Raw genomic sequence first — 16,723 nt, forward strand, 5'->3', positions numbered from 1 at the left:
TTGAACCCATGGATCCTTGGAAAGGAAGAGTCATGGGTATTAGGGTTTACAGGAATGTAACCCTAATCCTCCACGCTATATTAAGGAGCTTGTGATGCTTGAAATGACACTAGTTGTGTGTGTAAAAGGTGGTGGCCGATTTCTATAAGCTACATACACTCTCATAAGGTTTTTCCAAGTTTGTTGTGATTTGTGATTTCCATTAGAGGCATCCACATTATTGGTGCTAGGCTTTCAAACTCCAAGGAATCAACTCACAACAAAAGGTATGTAATTCTTCTAGCCATTATATTTAATGTTTCCCATGCCATGCTAGATAGGTTATGAACCTTGGAAAATCAAAGTTGCATGTATTCATAGTAAAACATAGATCCAAGGTTTTAGGGTTGCATGAACACCTTAGGAGTGTTAGATTGCTCAAACCTCAACAGTGGTATCAGAGCCTAGGATTGTTTTCTTGAATACTTGATGCAAACTGTTGAAAAGTCGCAAAATTGAGCTGTCTGGGTAGTGGACTCACCGAGTCCATGAGGGGACTCGACGAGTCCAAGCACAAATTCATCCTACTCGTCGAGTAGGTTCGTGCACTCGACGAGTAGGAGACACAGAATGCAGTTTTTCGACTTTTGCTGTTGGAAATGGACTAGAAACATTACCCTAAATTGTGTTGATGTTTTAAAACCTGTTTTAGATGGTGTAATTGTTGTTCTAATCCATTTACAATGGCTAATATCAAAATTCCATGTTTATATGTGTTCATATGTTCTTGAAATTTTGATATGAAGATTCATGTTCTTATGAGTTATTGTTAGATCATAAGAATTACTTGCTAAATTGTTTAATGATTAATTCTTGATCAATTATGTGTTTTAATGGAATCCATAATTTTTCCTCAAGTTATGGATTTCCAAAGGTCACCTCTTTTAATGAACATTTAAACACATAAGTTACATAAAAATGAAGAGTCTTCACTTTAAATTCCAACCCTTAGGATTTTAAAAGTTAAAATTCAACCCTTATACTATTATAAGATTAATGGTTAATATTTATATATATGTATAATATCAAGTCGTTTTACTGTTAGTAGGCCTCATTCACGAAACTGGTCTATAAGGGGGGTATAAGGTTGCTGCCTATAAAATGACAGCTTAATGAGTGTCCACTCTCACCCACCACTTACTTGATCGGTGGAGGGTCGTTAGCCGAACGGGTAGGACAATGACTTTAATTCTCATTAAAAGTATAATGATTATTATAAAGTAACTAAATGTTTTAGTAATTCCCAATTTTAGTTACTTTAGGAAAATGTGAAAATGGTGCTAACTCATGAAATTTACACTTTGTACCTTACCAAGTCGTTGATGGAGCGTGTGTGGTTAATCGGCAACCTAACTTAGATTAGTAAGGATAACAAAGGGTGACTTAATGTTTATCATAGATCGGTGGAGCGTGTGTGATTAACCGGCACATCGATTAGGTGATAATATTAAGGGTACCAAGTGAATTTGCATGGTTATTCACACCTTGTTTTGTGATCCTCGGCATCCCAGTCACAATACTTGAAGGGCACACTCGAGATTGAAACATGCCATTGAAAAGTTCAATGAATCTCAAAAGAATCTAGGAATTTCAAACCAATTATACCTAATAATTCATTTCGTTTTCATGGTGGAAATTGGTGAATCGTCATTCACCTAACTTCAAATATGTTATAGCTTAGATTACGGCATCCCTCTTCTAAGTTATAATATATTGTGTTGGGTCATAGCCTTAATATTACATTTAGGTATCTTATTAAGGACTCTATATATCTAATCTAAGCTTGTCTTTCTTCTTTTCAGATGTCTTCCAACAATGCTTCGGGTTCTAACCCTACTGGCTCCTTCTCTCTCATGAACCTTTATGGGAGAGTCATCTTCGATGGTTCCAACTTTATGGATTTGATCCGGAACATCAGGATGGTCACTCGTTACGAGGACAAGGAATATGTCCTCGACAAGGAGCTTAAGGATCTTGAGCCTATTGCAACTCCTGAGGAGGTCGTTGCATATGAGGCATATGAAAGAGATGCTACGAAAGTGGCATGCATCATGATGGCCACTATGACAGCCGAGCTCCTAATTTTGAGGTATTATCTTGTAATTTCTTAATCCACTCATACGACTATTAGATGACTTAATCATCAAAATTTCATGTTCGATTTTGGTAAACCTTTTTCTTCTGTTTACTTAATAAACTTGTTCAGCTGGAGGAGCCACTCACAGGGAATATGTGGACGTTAGAGGACTTCAAATCAATCCGATATTACTAGTAAATAGAGCTCTTAGAGGAATTCATTTTTGTCTTCTATTTGGAATGTTATAATTTATAAATCGCATTTTCTATGGTGCCACAAAGATTTTAACGGGGGTTAAGATTAGGATGACGGCGTTGAAACTATATATGGTGTGACTTTTATGTGCCCGACTTTGGCTTATAAACGGGTAATTTATGTATTTGATTATTTCTTGAAAACTTTTTAATTAATGATGTGTTTGGCAACTGGTAGGTTATGTTCATTTACAATCATTGTCCATTTGTTAAGCACTTGAAAAAGGACATTGTGAAGCTTACAAATTTCTATACAAAGGTAGGTTGCTAGCTTTTATATATATATATATATATATATATATATATATATATATATATATATATATATATATATATATATATATATATATATATATATATATATATATATATATATATATATATTATTGTTACTTGTATTTGTGACTAAACAATGTTTTCTGCTATGCTACATAAAGGTCTCGGAGTAGTTGCAATATGATCAAACTCCGAAATTAGTCACCCACAGGTTCGACTCAACTTAAAAGTATTTCTAATAATGTAACTTCTTAATATCAAATTATCAATACTAAGAAAAACTCAAAAAACACAACGTATTTAACCATTTTATTGACTTAGCCACACATATGTAAGTAATCTTTTTTTTTTGTAAGTAATCCTGTTTTGTAATTTTCGTAGTTGTTTTAAACAAGTTGAACTAAAATTTATTTTGAGTTGAAGTGGTGTAATCTGTGAGAATTTATCATTGTTTGACGTAATTACTGAGTACACCAACTTATCTCTATCATGTTATTATTTTTATACTTTAATGCTATTATTTAATGATCAATTAACTGAAATATTGGCAAACAATCTTTATGTGTCTACATAAGGAGTTTTTCTATTTGGTGGTTATGTTTGATTAAAATGAAGATATCATGTTTTCCAAGATACAAATTATGCAGAATTTTAGGCTTGTTTCAAATTGTTCTTGGAGTGTACAGATATTGTTGAAACAAGGTTATAAATTCTTATGAAGCTAGAAATTTTGAAAGAAATAACATAAAATAAAGAATGGAAGTCGGTTTGAATCCTTGTGAAGAATGAAAAGTAAGGCAACAATATTCCTTTAAAATAAATTAACATTTTCTTTCTGCCAATGTTTTTATTTGATTTTTAACCATTCTCAGTTTTATTCTTAAAGAATAACTGTAATTGTTAACCATTATTACTTATATTCTTTAATGTCATTTATGTATGTTCATACTTATATTTGTTAAGAATGAATGTAATTATTGATTTTAAGATATTAAAATTCTTTTCATATAAAATTTGTATTAATTAAAAATTATTAATCTTGATAATATATGTTTATAGTATTCTGTCAGAATTTAATGTGTTTTCAAGATAATCATAAACACATTCTTTTAGAATGTCCGAATTAATATATTTATTATCTGAAAAATCAGATTTTTAAAGTTTAGAGAATTAATTATTCCTTAAAATTTATAATTTTCTTTTTTAAATTTATATTAATTTACTAAAATACCTTATAAATTGAGTGGTGTGTTATAAAACTAGAATGTTGTGTAAATTCTAATAATATGTATTAAATTTATTGGTCCCAAATTAATTTATTTTGTTTACGTAGTATGTTGTTTTCGTTATTTGAAATATTAAATTTTATAATTTTTGTATTAATTAATAATATATATCACATACGTAAATTCTATTTAAAGGAAAAAAAGACTTTAAAGGAAAGAAAAAATAATTTTATATAAAACCTTATAAAATTTGGGGAAAAAGGAAAAAATGAATACTTAAGAAAAATGAAACTCTTTATAACTACACGTGTCCTATTATTGGAAATTTTTGGAATTTGGATTTTAGACGCATTTAGGATAGAGTGTTCCAATAGAGTTTAAAAATAAAAACCCAAAAAAAAAGTTTGTTAAAAAGACATTTTAATTTTTCATTTAGACACCCTAATTGATTTTTAAGATTTTTTTATTGGTTGAATTTGTATTGTTTTTTCAATAAATAAATTATAAATAGTTTAGGATTGATTGACTTTTAACAAATATGTTCATAGGTGTCTAAAGGATGTCAATTTAGCAACACCAAAAAAAAAAGCAGGATCTATGGTCAAAATAGGCTATCATTTCTAAATAGGTTAAATGTTAGATTGGTATGTAGAGTAGGTTGGTGTGTATAAATAAAATCCATATATATATATATATATATATATATATATATATATATATATATATATATATATAGAGAGTTAGGTTATTTTGTTTTCACTATCTATTGTGTGCATGTATGACTGATTCTGGACCAATCATTTTAGTTATTTTAAGAAAGTAATTAATGCATATTACATGTTGAAGATATAATAGGTATTAATTACATCTTCAACATTTAATAAGCATTAATTACTTTCTTAAAATAACTAAAATGATTGGTCCAGAATCAATCATACAGGCTAACAATAGATAGTGAAAACATTTGAACCTAACTCTCTCTCTCTCTCTCTATATATATATATATATATATATATATATATATAGAGAGAGAGAGAGAGAGAGAGCTAGGTTCAAATGTTTCTAGCAACTATTGTGTGCATGAAGGCATCAATAGAAATTTAGGAATAATTAAATAAATAAAAATTATTATAAGGGTAATTATGTAACTTTAGCATAACAATTAAAATAAAATCCCTTAATTCATGGAAATTACCATAAAAATCTCTTTGACCAATTATTTAACCCTAGTCTCTCATATGATACGTATTCTATTTCTGCCTCCTCCCAATTTCTTTTCTTATTGACGAATGAAGAAGAAGCCATGGATCAGAAGCTGCAAATCTGTTTCCCCATTCCGTTGACAAGATGAAGATGTTATTCTCGATGACTCCATCTCCAATCGAAGCTAGCTTCTATCTCCAATAGTTGGTCAAAGAGATTTCTACAATTTAATTTACCGGACTTGCAATTCCATTCCATAGAAAACAAGTTTTTTTCTTCGTTCTTCCAATTAGCCAATTTCTACAATTTCAACTTTTAGTTTTAGATTTTTATAATGGTGTTGAAATATATTGTTGTTCATATGAATTTGATGTTGATGGTTTTGAATTGGATTTTTTTTTCATTCATGATTCATAGAAAATGTGGTGATTTAGGGAGCGTCCTTAAAGTGTATGATGAAATGCCAAAGAGAAATATGACAATTTCAAATTGTATTCATGGTTAGCGATGAAATGTTTATTGTTGTGCATCTCATCTCCTAAGGTAAACAAAATAAAAACAGTGAATTATGTTATTCTATCATACTTTAAATTTAGAATCACTCTCATTTTCTTTCAATATTGAAAGAGAAGGAATCATTTTTCGATTATGAAATAAAGTGTTGGAAATCACATAAGAATATTGCTGTAGAATAATTATTAGGTGTTTATTCTTATCTTTAATTTTTTCATTATGTAAGAATAATTATTTCATTCTTTAAGAATATTCTGTGGAGAGTATTATCATCTTGGAAATCACATATGAATGATTCTGCCAGAATTGTATTTCCGGTATAATCACATAAGAATAATTTTGCAAGGGTTGTATTGCAATTGGCTGATGTTTTAACATGATTTTTGTTTCTTATGTTTTTCAGATGTTTGAAGTTTTGCCAAGGGATCACTTACCATCCTCGAGTTTATCTCCTTTTTCAACTCCTATAAAATCATTCTCATGCAATACAATTCTGACAGAATGCAAATCTCACAAAATGTCAATCTCATAGAATGCTAGATATTTTGAAGTAGCTTAGAGGTCAAACATACACAAGACATCTAGGAACGAAACAATAAAGTGAATGAGGATTCTTTCAAGAATGTCGATATTTTTTTTTTGCAAAAGCTTTCAAGAATGAATGTAATTTATGTTCATAGTTGTATTCTTTAAGAATGAACATGGTTGCAGAAATCGGGATTAATCGGCGATTAATCGTGGATTAATCGTTTGACATTCTCCAACCGTCGAGGATTAGGGCATTAATCGGAAATTTAGGATTAATCAGGTTTCGCGGGATTAATCGGCCTTGGCGGGATTAATCGGTCAACAAAAGTCAAAAAAGCCGAAAAAAGTCAAAAAAGTCGGAAAAAAGTCAAAAAAAGGTCAAAAATTTTTAAATTTTTTTTAAAAAAAATCAAAAAACCAACTTTCTTTTTTTACTCCAAAATTTTCAAATTTTCAAAATTTCAACTATTATACCAAAGTGTTCATATTTTCGTATTTCCAAATTTCCAAATTATAATTTTTCTTATTTTCTAATTTTGAAGTACTTGTTTTTTCTTAAGATATATTAATTTTAATATTTTATTAATAATTTATAATCCCCGATAAATCCTCGATTAATCCTCGCCAAGACCGATTAATCCCTTAACACCAGTTAACCGTCGAGCTACCGTCAAACGATTTTTACAACCTTGAGAATGAATGTAATTATTTATTCTAAACTATTAAACTTCGTCTTATATAACATTTGTATTCATTAAAAATTATTGATCTTGATAATATGTGTTTATAATATTATGTTCATAGTTGTATACCATTCTGACGGAATTACAGAATATCATTCTAACAAAATGACATTCTGATAGAATAAAATCGTATATGCTTACAAATTACGTTTGAAATTGAATTAATTTGAAAAAAAAATCAGATTTTTTAAATCAAAATCATTTATTATCCCATAAATCTCGAATTTTCCTTTTTTAAATTTGTCTTAATTGACTAAAATGCCCTTATGCTGAAATTTGTGTGATTATATGGTACATGTTATCCTATTGTAATATCATAGACCCTTAGATCATGACCTTTGATTTTATTCCATCCGGTGGTCCAGATCTGTACATTCTGGCACACAATAGTTAGTAAAAAACAAAATAACCTAACCCTATATATATATATATATATATATATATATATATATATATATGGGAAAAGGGAATATACATTACAGCCCTACCTAAGCTTAGGTACTAAACCTCTTGAAAATACATTATTTTACTATATAAAGATTACGGTTAATGGATTCACGATTAATACTTCAAGATGTAAATTAAAGATCGACGCAATAAGGTTTAGGGTTTAGGGTTTATGTTTAGGTTTAGGGTTTAGGGTTTAGGGTTAGGGTTTAGGGTTTAAGGATTAGGGTTTAGGGTTTAGGTTTACGGTTTAGGGTTAGGGTTTAGGGTTTAGGTTTAGGGTTTAGGGTTTAGTAATGTTCACTTGGGTGAAGTAATAAACGATAATGGAGGAAAGAAAATAGAGATGGTAAAACGATAATGAAAGAAAGAAATGTTATGGAAGATGATAAATTTACCAAGTGAAACCAAACCGGGTATATTTAGCAAGTTAAAACGACATATTTTAGAGGTGTAGTACCTAAGCTTAGGTGGGGCTGTAATGTATATTCCCTATCCCCTATATATATATATATATATATATATATATATATATATATATATATATATATATCATACAATTTTTCCATTTAATTCTTCTCGTAACATCATAACACTCCTTTCAATTATTCTTCGTGTCATCGTAACACTTGATTAAATTTTTACTATCTTACTGTGGACTGTAATAGCATTGTCGAAAATACCCGATACCCGAATTACCCGTCCGGTTTTTTCTGATATCGGGTAAATCGGGTCGGGTATCGGGTAATTTTTTTTGGTTAATCCGGTAACCTGATTTTTTTTGCAGGCCGGGTAAAGGGTACGTTTGTTGGGTTTCGGGTATACCCGAATTACCCGAATTATTAATTTTTTTTCGTAGAGCTTGTACTCTGTAGCAGGTATTTGATCACGGTTAAACTAACTATCATTATTGTAAAACATGAATCTCTTTTATTATGACAATATGACACTAGCAGTATTAAAAATAATTGTTTATATATCATCATGTTCATTAAAACTTAATTGTTTTCTAGATTATAGTTTTTATTGCAACTAACAAACTCATTATCTTGACAAAATTTTAGAACATGACAAAACTTATGGCTACAATTATCTTAAACATTTTAAACTTTTAAACTAGATCTTTAAGTATTTTGTTTTTTAACATCTTATTAGATTAGATTAAGTTGTTAAAAAATTATTTGATATCTCAGGTATTATTGACTAAAAAATCTTAATGTTCAAAGCTTGACTAACTTTGTTTATGCCTCGTTTGTTTATATAAACAAGACTAATAAAGCACGACATATTTATTTCACTAAATTTATTTTCAGGTGAAATTAAAAAAAATTATATATTTCGGGTAATACCGAATTACCCGAACCCGACCCGATACCCAAATTACCTAAACCCAAATTACCCGAATTTAATTTAGGTCAGATAGCAAATATTTTTTTAACATGAAAAACCTGAATTACTAGAAACCTAAAAAAATTATCCCATCAACACCTTAGAATGTAGATACATAATGGCAAATAGGAAAATAAGTATTACCTTGGTTTGGTGATGAAGACAAGCGACCAACTCTCGTCTTTCACATTTTTAATAGGTAACCTAACCTAATGAAAATGGCTATTACCCTAACCGTGTTTTCTTCTTTTATGTTTATTTTCAAAGTAAAAACATTATTTACCTTTACTTTCTATTGTGGGAGTGTTTCATTTGTATTTTTAAAAGGAAAAAGTTTTTTTTGGAAAAGATAAAAGATGTTTGGTAGAAACATTTTAAAAGTTATTTTTGTATATTAGATAGAAAGAAAACTGACTTTTTGAAAAAGTTAGAAAAATCTGATTTTTTTTGTAACTTTTCCAAAAAGAACTTTTACCTCTAAAAAAGAAGCTAAACACCCCCTATATATAATTATAAACATTTAAATATAGATTAACAAACTTTTTCTTTTAAGATAATGTTATGTATAAAATTTATAAAATAATATGAAGTGGCATTTTATTTCGCCTTTTTTATTTGCAATAGTGTAAGAACTTTTTTAAAAGTTTTTTTAAGGAAAAAACTCTTGAAATTTTAAAAAGCTATTGGATAAACTTTCTTTTAAACAGTTTGTTCAATGATTTGTGTTAACTAACAAGTAACAAGATTTATGGTTATAAATTTTTTTTCGTAACGTAATATTAGTTAACTTATTACTTTCTTTTTTACATTTCCTTATATGATTGATATTGTTAAACAATAAAAAAGTAAAAAGTACTTTAAGAACTCTCCTGTAACGTGCATTTGTAATTAAGGAAAACTCGGATAGTAAATTTTGTTGTAAACTTATTTGGATATGTGTATAAAGAAGCTTTCCAATCAAATTTATCGTTTTTTTTTAATATCTTTTTTTAATTTTACGTATACGGAAATAAGAATTTGCTTATATATAAATTCGAGTCTTACAAATACCACATTCAAGTATGTACATCTTTTCCATGGTGTTAGCTGCGATGAATCATTTTTTGTAGTAAACTAATGTTTTGGTGGGGATGTGACAACCAAATATTGATACAAAAGTAGACGTAGCTTTCCAACTAACTCTCTTTTTCGTTTTTGGTCATAATTAATGTTCGTAGTATAGAATTGCATCATCAGTCATCAAGCTTTTTATTTTACTTATGCTTTATTTTCATTAATTACTAATAACCCCCAAAACCCTTGCGTAAGAAAGACTTATACATACCAATTCAGTCCAAAAACCACAGTTAAATTTGATATATTGCTATTTGACGCTGATATAGTCTAACTCCTAATCTTTATTTTTGTATAAAATTTCTTGTTACATGTTATTTGTCGTTATAAATATTCGTAATATTGAAACTTGAGGTCAAATTTAGTTGACATGTCGATTCTATTATTGTAACACGAGTACTGATAATCATTTTTGGTTCTCAAGGGTCAAATTTAGTTGACTTTGAAAATCTTATCTAGTGAACTTATATCAAATTGAAGCAAACAAAGAACAAGATTATCATTAAAATACGACAAAAACACATCAAACTGATAAAAATTATTTACTCATCAGAGAGAGAGAGAGAGAGAGAGAGAGAGAGAGAGAGAGAGAGAGAGAGAGAGAGAGAGAGAGAGAGAGAGAGAGAGAGAGAGAGAGAGAGAGAGAGAGAGAGAGAGAGAGAGAGAGAGAGAGAGAGAGAGAGAGAGAGAGAGAGAGAGAGAGAGAGAGAGAGAGAGAGAGAGAGAGAGAGAGAGAGAGAGAGAGAGAGAGAGAGAGAGAGAGAGAGAGAGAGAGATTGCACTGCCTCTGTCCTGACTAGAGAACTTAAGAGAGAACGAACTTGAACACCATCGAAACCAAACTGAAAACAACTGCAACAACCGGAGAAATGGCTGACGATGACGCCGGGACAGCACTGCCGGTGCTGGTTGCTGTTGGTGGGGTAGGAGTAGGTTTGGTGGTGGGAGAAGCACCTGTCGATGGTGTTGGGGAGGCACCACCACCGGTGACTGGCACCGAGACCTTCATGCCACCACTGCAGTGACCAGGAACACCGCAAATGAAGTAATGCGTACCGGTGGTGTTTAGGATGATGGTGGCGGGGCTGGAAGTGTAGGATGCAATTGAGTTTCCAACCGTGCATGTGCCATAGTCGTCGGAGCTCACTTCATCAACGGAGTGACTACTTCCATAATTAAACACTTGCATGACGAAGACAAATTAAAGATTATTTATATTATATTTATAATACTAATATGAAATTCATGGTGGAAGAGAGATGAGAATTACCAAGACTATCTCCAGGTTTGAATGTTTTGCCGGTGGTCCAAGTGGTATAATCGACACTGAGTGACCAACCAGCAGAGTCTCCAACAGTATAAACTTTGGCTAAACATGGCATAACACAACTCAAAAATAGTGTCAACATAACAACATCCGTACTACGAATTCCCATTATGTATGTGTTAAGTGTGTGAGTGTGTTGGTGAGATAGAGAGGGGTTGTTTGATTATAATGGGAAGTGGGAGTGTTGAGGTTTTATAAGTGTTAAAAGGTAGAAGATTGGAGACGGAGTTGGGTTTTATATGATAATTTAAAGGTTTATGAAATATGTAATTACTTTATTAAAATATGTCAATATAACACTATAAATTTTACATAGTTCTGGCTGTTAAAAAAGTAGACAATATATATTTAGGTTGATGATAGCAATTGCTTAAAAATCATTGCCATAAGTCTGTAATAAAATTATTTATAGTCTTTAAATTGTTCGTACACATTACCTTTTTTTCGTTAAAAAAGTCATGTTAATTGGCTTTTAACCTACCGGATCAATCAAACAAAGAAAGAAAATGTGAAATGATACAATGATACGACTTTGTGGAGCAATTAGTTGGATACGTGTGTTGTAGATAAAGAACCGATTTAATTGGATAGTGATTAAATTGTATACTCATTTTGCTTAAAAACTATTTCCAACCTACATCTAGACTGCACAAATATTTTCGCAAAGTAAAATGATCAAAAACACTTCAATTTTCATTTTTCATGCATTAGGGAGGAGGGATTCATTCCCATTGAACCCACCGAACCCACTGAACCCACTGCCACATCAGTTTTTCTTTTTGATTTTTCTTCATTTTTCCGAACCCATAACACACGGAAATCCTATCTTTTTCAACTCACTCAATTAAAAAAAATATACAAAATAATCAAGGAAAAATTGTAATTAGCAATAGATTTACCGCCGGTACCACTCCCTCTTCGGCGGGTTGTTTAATTGATATCACGAACCCACTTCATCCTCTCTCTCTACTTTCTCTTGTACCATATGTTTTAAGACTTGTATCTTAGTTGTTTAGTATTTTTTTTAATTGAGTGGGTTGAAAAAGATAAGATTTCTGTGTGTTGTGAGTTCTGTAAGATGAAGAAAAATCAAAAAGAAAAGCTAATGTGGCAGTGGATTCAGTGGGAACGACTCCCTCCTCAAAGGAAATAAAAAGCCAGAATCTTATTTATAGTTGATAAAATTTGTTAATTTTTCATAAAATCCATAAAATGAATAAGGATGACAAAAAATTGGTTTTCAGAACAAATTTGCAGTTACACACAAGACGTAACCGTTTTTTAGAATTTTTGTATGGCAACACCAGATGCTGGCATATAATAGATTTTAGCATACAGCAGATCTTGGCATACAACAAATGATAGTGTTGGATTTAGTATAAAAAATTAGGATTATGTTCGTATGTGAGCCAAAGGATGCCACATTTAATGCATAAAATGAACAGATAAATAATAATATTTTTGGTGTATAAACCTTTATTACCAACATTTAATAAATAACAATTAATGGTTAATTGGTTAATTATTAATGGGTAAAAATAAATAATAAATTATTTACTCATTTAACTTCTTTAAGAGACATGAACCCATGACTAGAGGTAGGGCTCTTAACTATTTGGTTAAAACTGAATCGTCAAATTAGACAATTTAGATTGGACTATTTGGTTCAAATATTTGGATTTTTGGATTGATTTTATGTTAAAACCGAATTGTTATTTTGGATTTCGAATTGATTTTGATTTATATAATAAGAACCATGTAGTCCAAAATACCGAATAACAACTTATTACATATTTTTAATATATATCTTTAAACATTTATAAATTTACGAAATTATGTTTTTAATTGTTATAAACTTTCATCCAACATAATACATTAATATGTACTTCTTATCAAAAGTTTTTTTCGTTGAAATATTAAATTATAATTATTTTTTCTTAATAGTTGTTTATAAATTATAATTCATCACTAAAAAGTTTTTTTAGTTACTTTGAAATTTATAAAATTGGCTAATATTTAAGTAATATATTTTTTTAAATGTTTTACCTCTTAAAAACCGAATTGTAAAAATCGATCCAACATAATTGTAATTTGGTTGGATCGGATCGGATTTGAATTTAGTTTGGACTATTCGTATCCATGTTTTGAAAACTGAAATCTATTTGTATTTACTTGATTGGATCGGATAAAACCGATTCATCCAAACGAACACTCCTAACTAGAGGTGGCAATGGGTCGACCTAGGTTAGGTTCGAGTTCAACCCATTGAATAACTGGGTTGAAAATTTCAACCCAAGCCAACATATTTATTTAAATGGATTGATATTTCCAACCCAACCCAACCTTTTAGATAAATTGGTTGTCACCGGGTTGACCTGTTTATGTAGTTTTCGACCCAGCCTATTAAATAAATAGGTTAAACTTGGGTTAACTCATTTAAAATCAATTAAAATAAATTATATAATTAAATATTATACCACTTAAATTAAAAAACATAAATAAAACTTCATAATTACGACTGAAGCACAATCCTAATTCATAAATACAAATAAATTCTTCAAATAACATTAAAAATGTTTGGTTTCACAGTGATTTTGGAGAGTGACCGATATTATCGGCGCTAAAAAAATGATGGAAATTAGGATAGAATTTTATTAAACATAGATAATAATAATGCAACATTATAATTTACAAATTAATACTTAGATTAATACATGATAATATCTAAACAATTATTAAATTATATATATATATATATATATATATATATATATATATATATATATATATATATATATATATATATAACGGATTGATAATTTTTACCCAACCCAATCTATTTAATTAAATGGATTAAATGGTTGAAAATCTCAACTAAACCCGCTAATTTTGGGTTGGGTTCGGGTTGGGTCAATTTTTGCTGGCTCTACTCATGATCTCTCATTTAGAGAATCACCCCTTACCGCTAAACCAAAGACTCATTGGTATTTATTCATTTTTAACCAATAAAAAGGTTTTATTAATTATTTGTGGTAAATTACTAGGAGTTAATAATAATGATATGATCAAATAAGGTCCTACCATAATGAGAGTTGATTTGCGGATAACAAATAAATAATAGTTAGGGTCACTATAAACAATAGCTAGTAAAAAAAACTTGGGATTTGCCCCGGGTGGGTATTTTCTTCTTTTAAACTTCTTTTTCCAATTAAAGCATTGTACTTGGAAAGGTCTAGTCTCATAAAGGGGTCAAATTTCTAATTTACCAGCTAAACATTACATCTAACATGTTGGTTTCCAAATCCAAACCAAAAACAAATAAAATACTCAGGTTACACGTAGTCCAAGGTTGTCTTTTGTAAGATTTGCTTCGAATTCATAGAAGAAAAAGTTAAAAACATCATTTTTACGTAAAGGAATAATTGTGTAGTCATGGCATTCAACTTTATGGACCATTTCTTGACAACAAAGGTACATTGCTATTTGAGAAGCTTAGCATAAAGTATGTTGCTATTTGAGAAGCTTAGCATAAACAATGATGTCAATTTCATATAGGAAAAACCCTAGGCTATCAGGCATCATATAGTAAGGCAATTCTATCATGTAGTTCCGGAAGATCCCTAGCCTATCACTAGCATGAAGTTCTAAGATATCATAGTGTCAAATAATAATGTGGTAATTTGGGGTCTACTGTCACACCACCAAACCGGAACGGCGGAACGTTCGGGGGCGGAAGACATCATGCTCAGTATCATAACAATTGTATAATAGTAAAACAAGCAACAACATCCATTGGATAAAATATAGTTAATACATGTTTGTTCTTTGAGTTGAATGTATGATACCAAAAATGTAAAGCAATAAAAAAAAGAGCCTTGAGTAAGCTCCATCTTCTCAAAAACCTGCATGAGTGTACCTGTCTACTGGTTCCTTGAGAATACAAGTTATTTTGAAAAGAGAGTACCAACATATAGGTTGGTGAGTTCATAAGCATTTAGTATTTAATGTTTGTACTTGTTCCATGAAACTGATAGTATGTTCTCCAGAAAATCCCATATTTTCTCCATTTAAATGAAAATCAGTCTTAGGCCTTAATACCAAAATGTTTTGTAAGTTATTGTACTCTAAAATAGTGTGAGCGTGTGTGTTTTCCATAAATGTATGTTTTCTTTGACAAAAAATAATGTATTGCACTTGTATGAACTTCATAGTGTATTAGTACTTGGAAAATAATGGTAGGTAGTCTTATTACTTAAAATAAAACCACTGAATTAATGTTTGTTTTGTAAACCGAAATGTTTTGTTAATGCTTAATGTGAATGAGATTATAACCATACTTATTTGACTAGTATTCTACACGATGTTGTTCAGGCATCGAAAAGTTATGACATTTGTCACCTGTAGACCTGCCGGTCCCAACTGTAGCTAACAGTCAAGGTGCGGGATTGTCAGTCCTGTATAGATCTATACACAAACTCATGCTCTCCCTCCAGGAGACTCTGGTTATACAACATGACTTAGCAAGGATATTACTAAGCACCATGAAGTAGTATATCAAATTCCATTATTAACTCGTTTACGTATAGTATGCATATGTTCTCTTGTTCTTGTAAATGAATAATGTACTTGAAATGAAAAGTAGTTTGTACTTATGTATTGATTCATGTAATGTATTTTGAACTAGTAATAGTGTGAATAGATCTCAAAACTATACCTATTATAGTTTCCATATCTTATGTTTGTACTGAGCTGATTGAAAATGTTATTGAAATAAGTTTAATACTTATATATATATATATGTATATATATATATATATATATATATATATATACTTGGCATGCATAATTAAAGTTTAACTGACAGTCGGACTCGTGATCCTACCCTAAGCCCACAACCAAACAAAGAACATGATTCAAGGTAAAAGCAATAGTCCTAGGTCTGTTAAATCCTAATTATACATAAGGATATATATGAATATGATTTGTAAAAAGAACAATTTAAGAGTTTGAAAACAGTTTAGAAATAGTTTAATAAGTTTATAAAATTATCAGTATCTAAAAAATGGTTTGTAATCGCATGTGAGTGTTAACACAAATATTTTGTGTTCTGCTTGTATTCTCCTCCTGAAAGTATTTAAAAATGGTAAAACATAGGGGTATGAACTCACCTTATGTGAGTATTCTAGTGAAGATCCGAATGGTAGTTTTAATTCCACAAGTAAGATCCCATACCAAAACCAAGTCCTAATGGCATTTTCACGCAATATGTATGAATATAATTAGCGAATATAGTGATAAATATTTTATGGAATAGCCTAAGATGTAAGAATCACTTACAAAAAGGTGTGTTAGAAGTAAACCGTGAGGTTGTTTGGATTTTTCGGTCAGCCTTTGCATTTTCGGTCAGATGATGATCCAAGTGTGTTCCTGGTGTTCTTGGTGAAACCAAGAAGACCAAGGCGTTTTCGGTTGGGTTTTAAGGATTTTGGATGATGATTGCTTGATGGAATGAAGAACACTTGATGAACTTATGATCCTATGAAGATACAAGTGATCTTCGGATGATAGTTGAGAGGGAATTGAGAGTT

General features: G+C 30.2%; 1 protein-coding gene across 1 annotated transcript; it reads right to left on the reverse strand.

The window, feature by feature from the left end:
- Nucleotides 1–10,208: 10,208 nt before the first annotated feature.
- LOC145076861 (Cupredoxin superfamily protein) lies at nt 10,209–11,334 on the reverse strand. The gene is made up of 2 exons (XM_079022666.1): nt 11,079–11,334; nt 10,209–10,990 (listed from the first exon to the last, which is right to left on the reverse strand). Exons 1-2 carry the CDS (start codon nt 11,242–11,244, stop codon nt 10,614–10,616), a joined length of 543 nt encoding a protein of 180 aa, XP_078878792.1. The 5' UTR covers nt 11,245–11,334; the 3' UTR covers nt 10,209–10,613.
- Between the last annotated feature and the right edge of the window lie 5,389 nt (nt 11,335–16,723).

Source organism: Lactuca serriola, chromosome 9, assembly GCF_051521515.1.
Source record: "Lactuca serriola cultivar US96UC23 chromosome 9, Lser_US96UC23_V15, whole genome shotgun sequence".
NCBI lineage: Eukaryota > Viridiplantae > Streptophyta > Magnoliopsida > Asterales > Asteraceae > Lactuca > Lactuca serriola.

Coding starts and splice junctions, on each gene's coding strand:
- LOC145076861 (XM_079022666.1), bottom strand. CDS start 11,244: ATGGGAATTCGTAGTACGGATGTTGTTATGTTGACACTATTTTTGAGT. Junction 10,991..11,078: donor CAAACCTGGAGATAGTCTTG/GTAATTCTCATC, acceptor TCGTCATGCAAG/TGTTTAATTATGGAAGTAGT.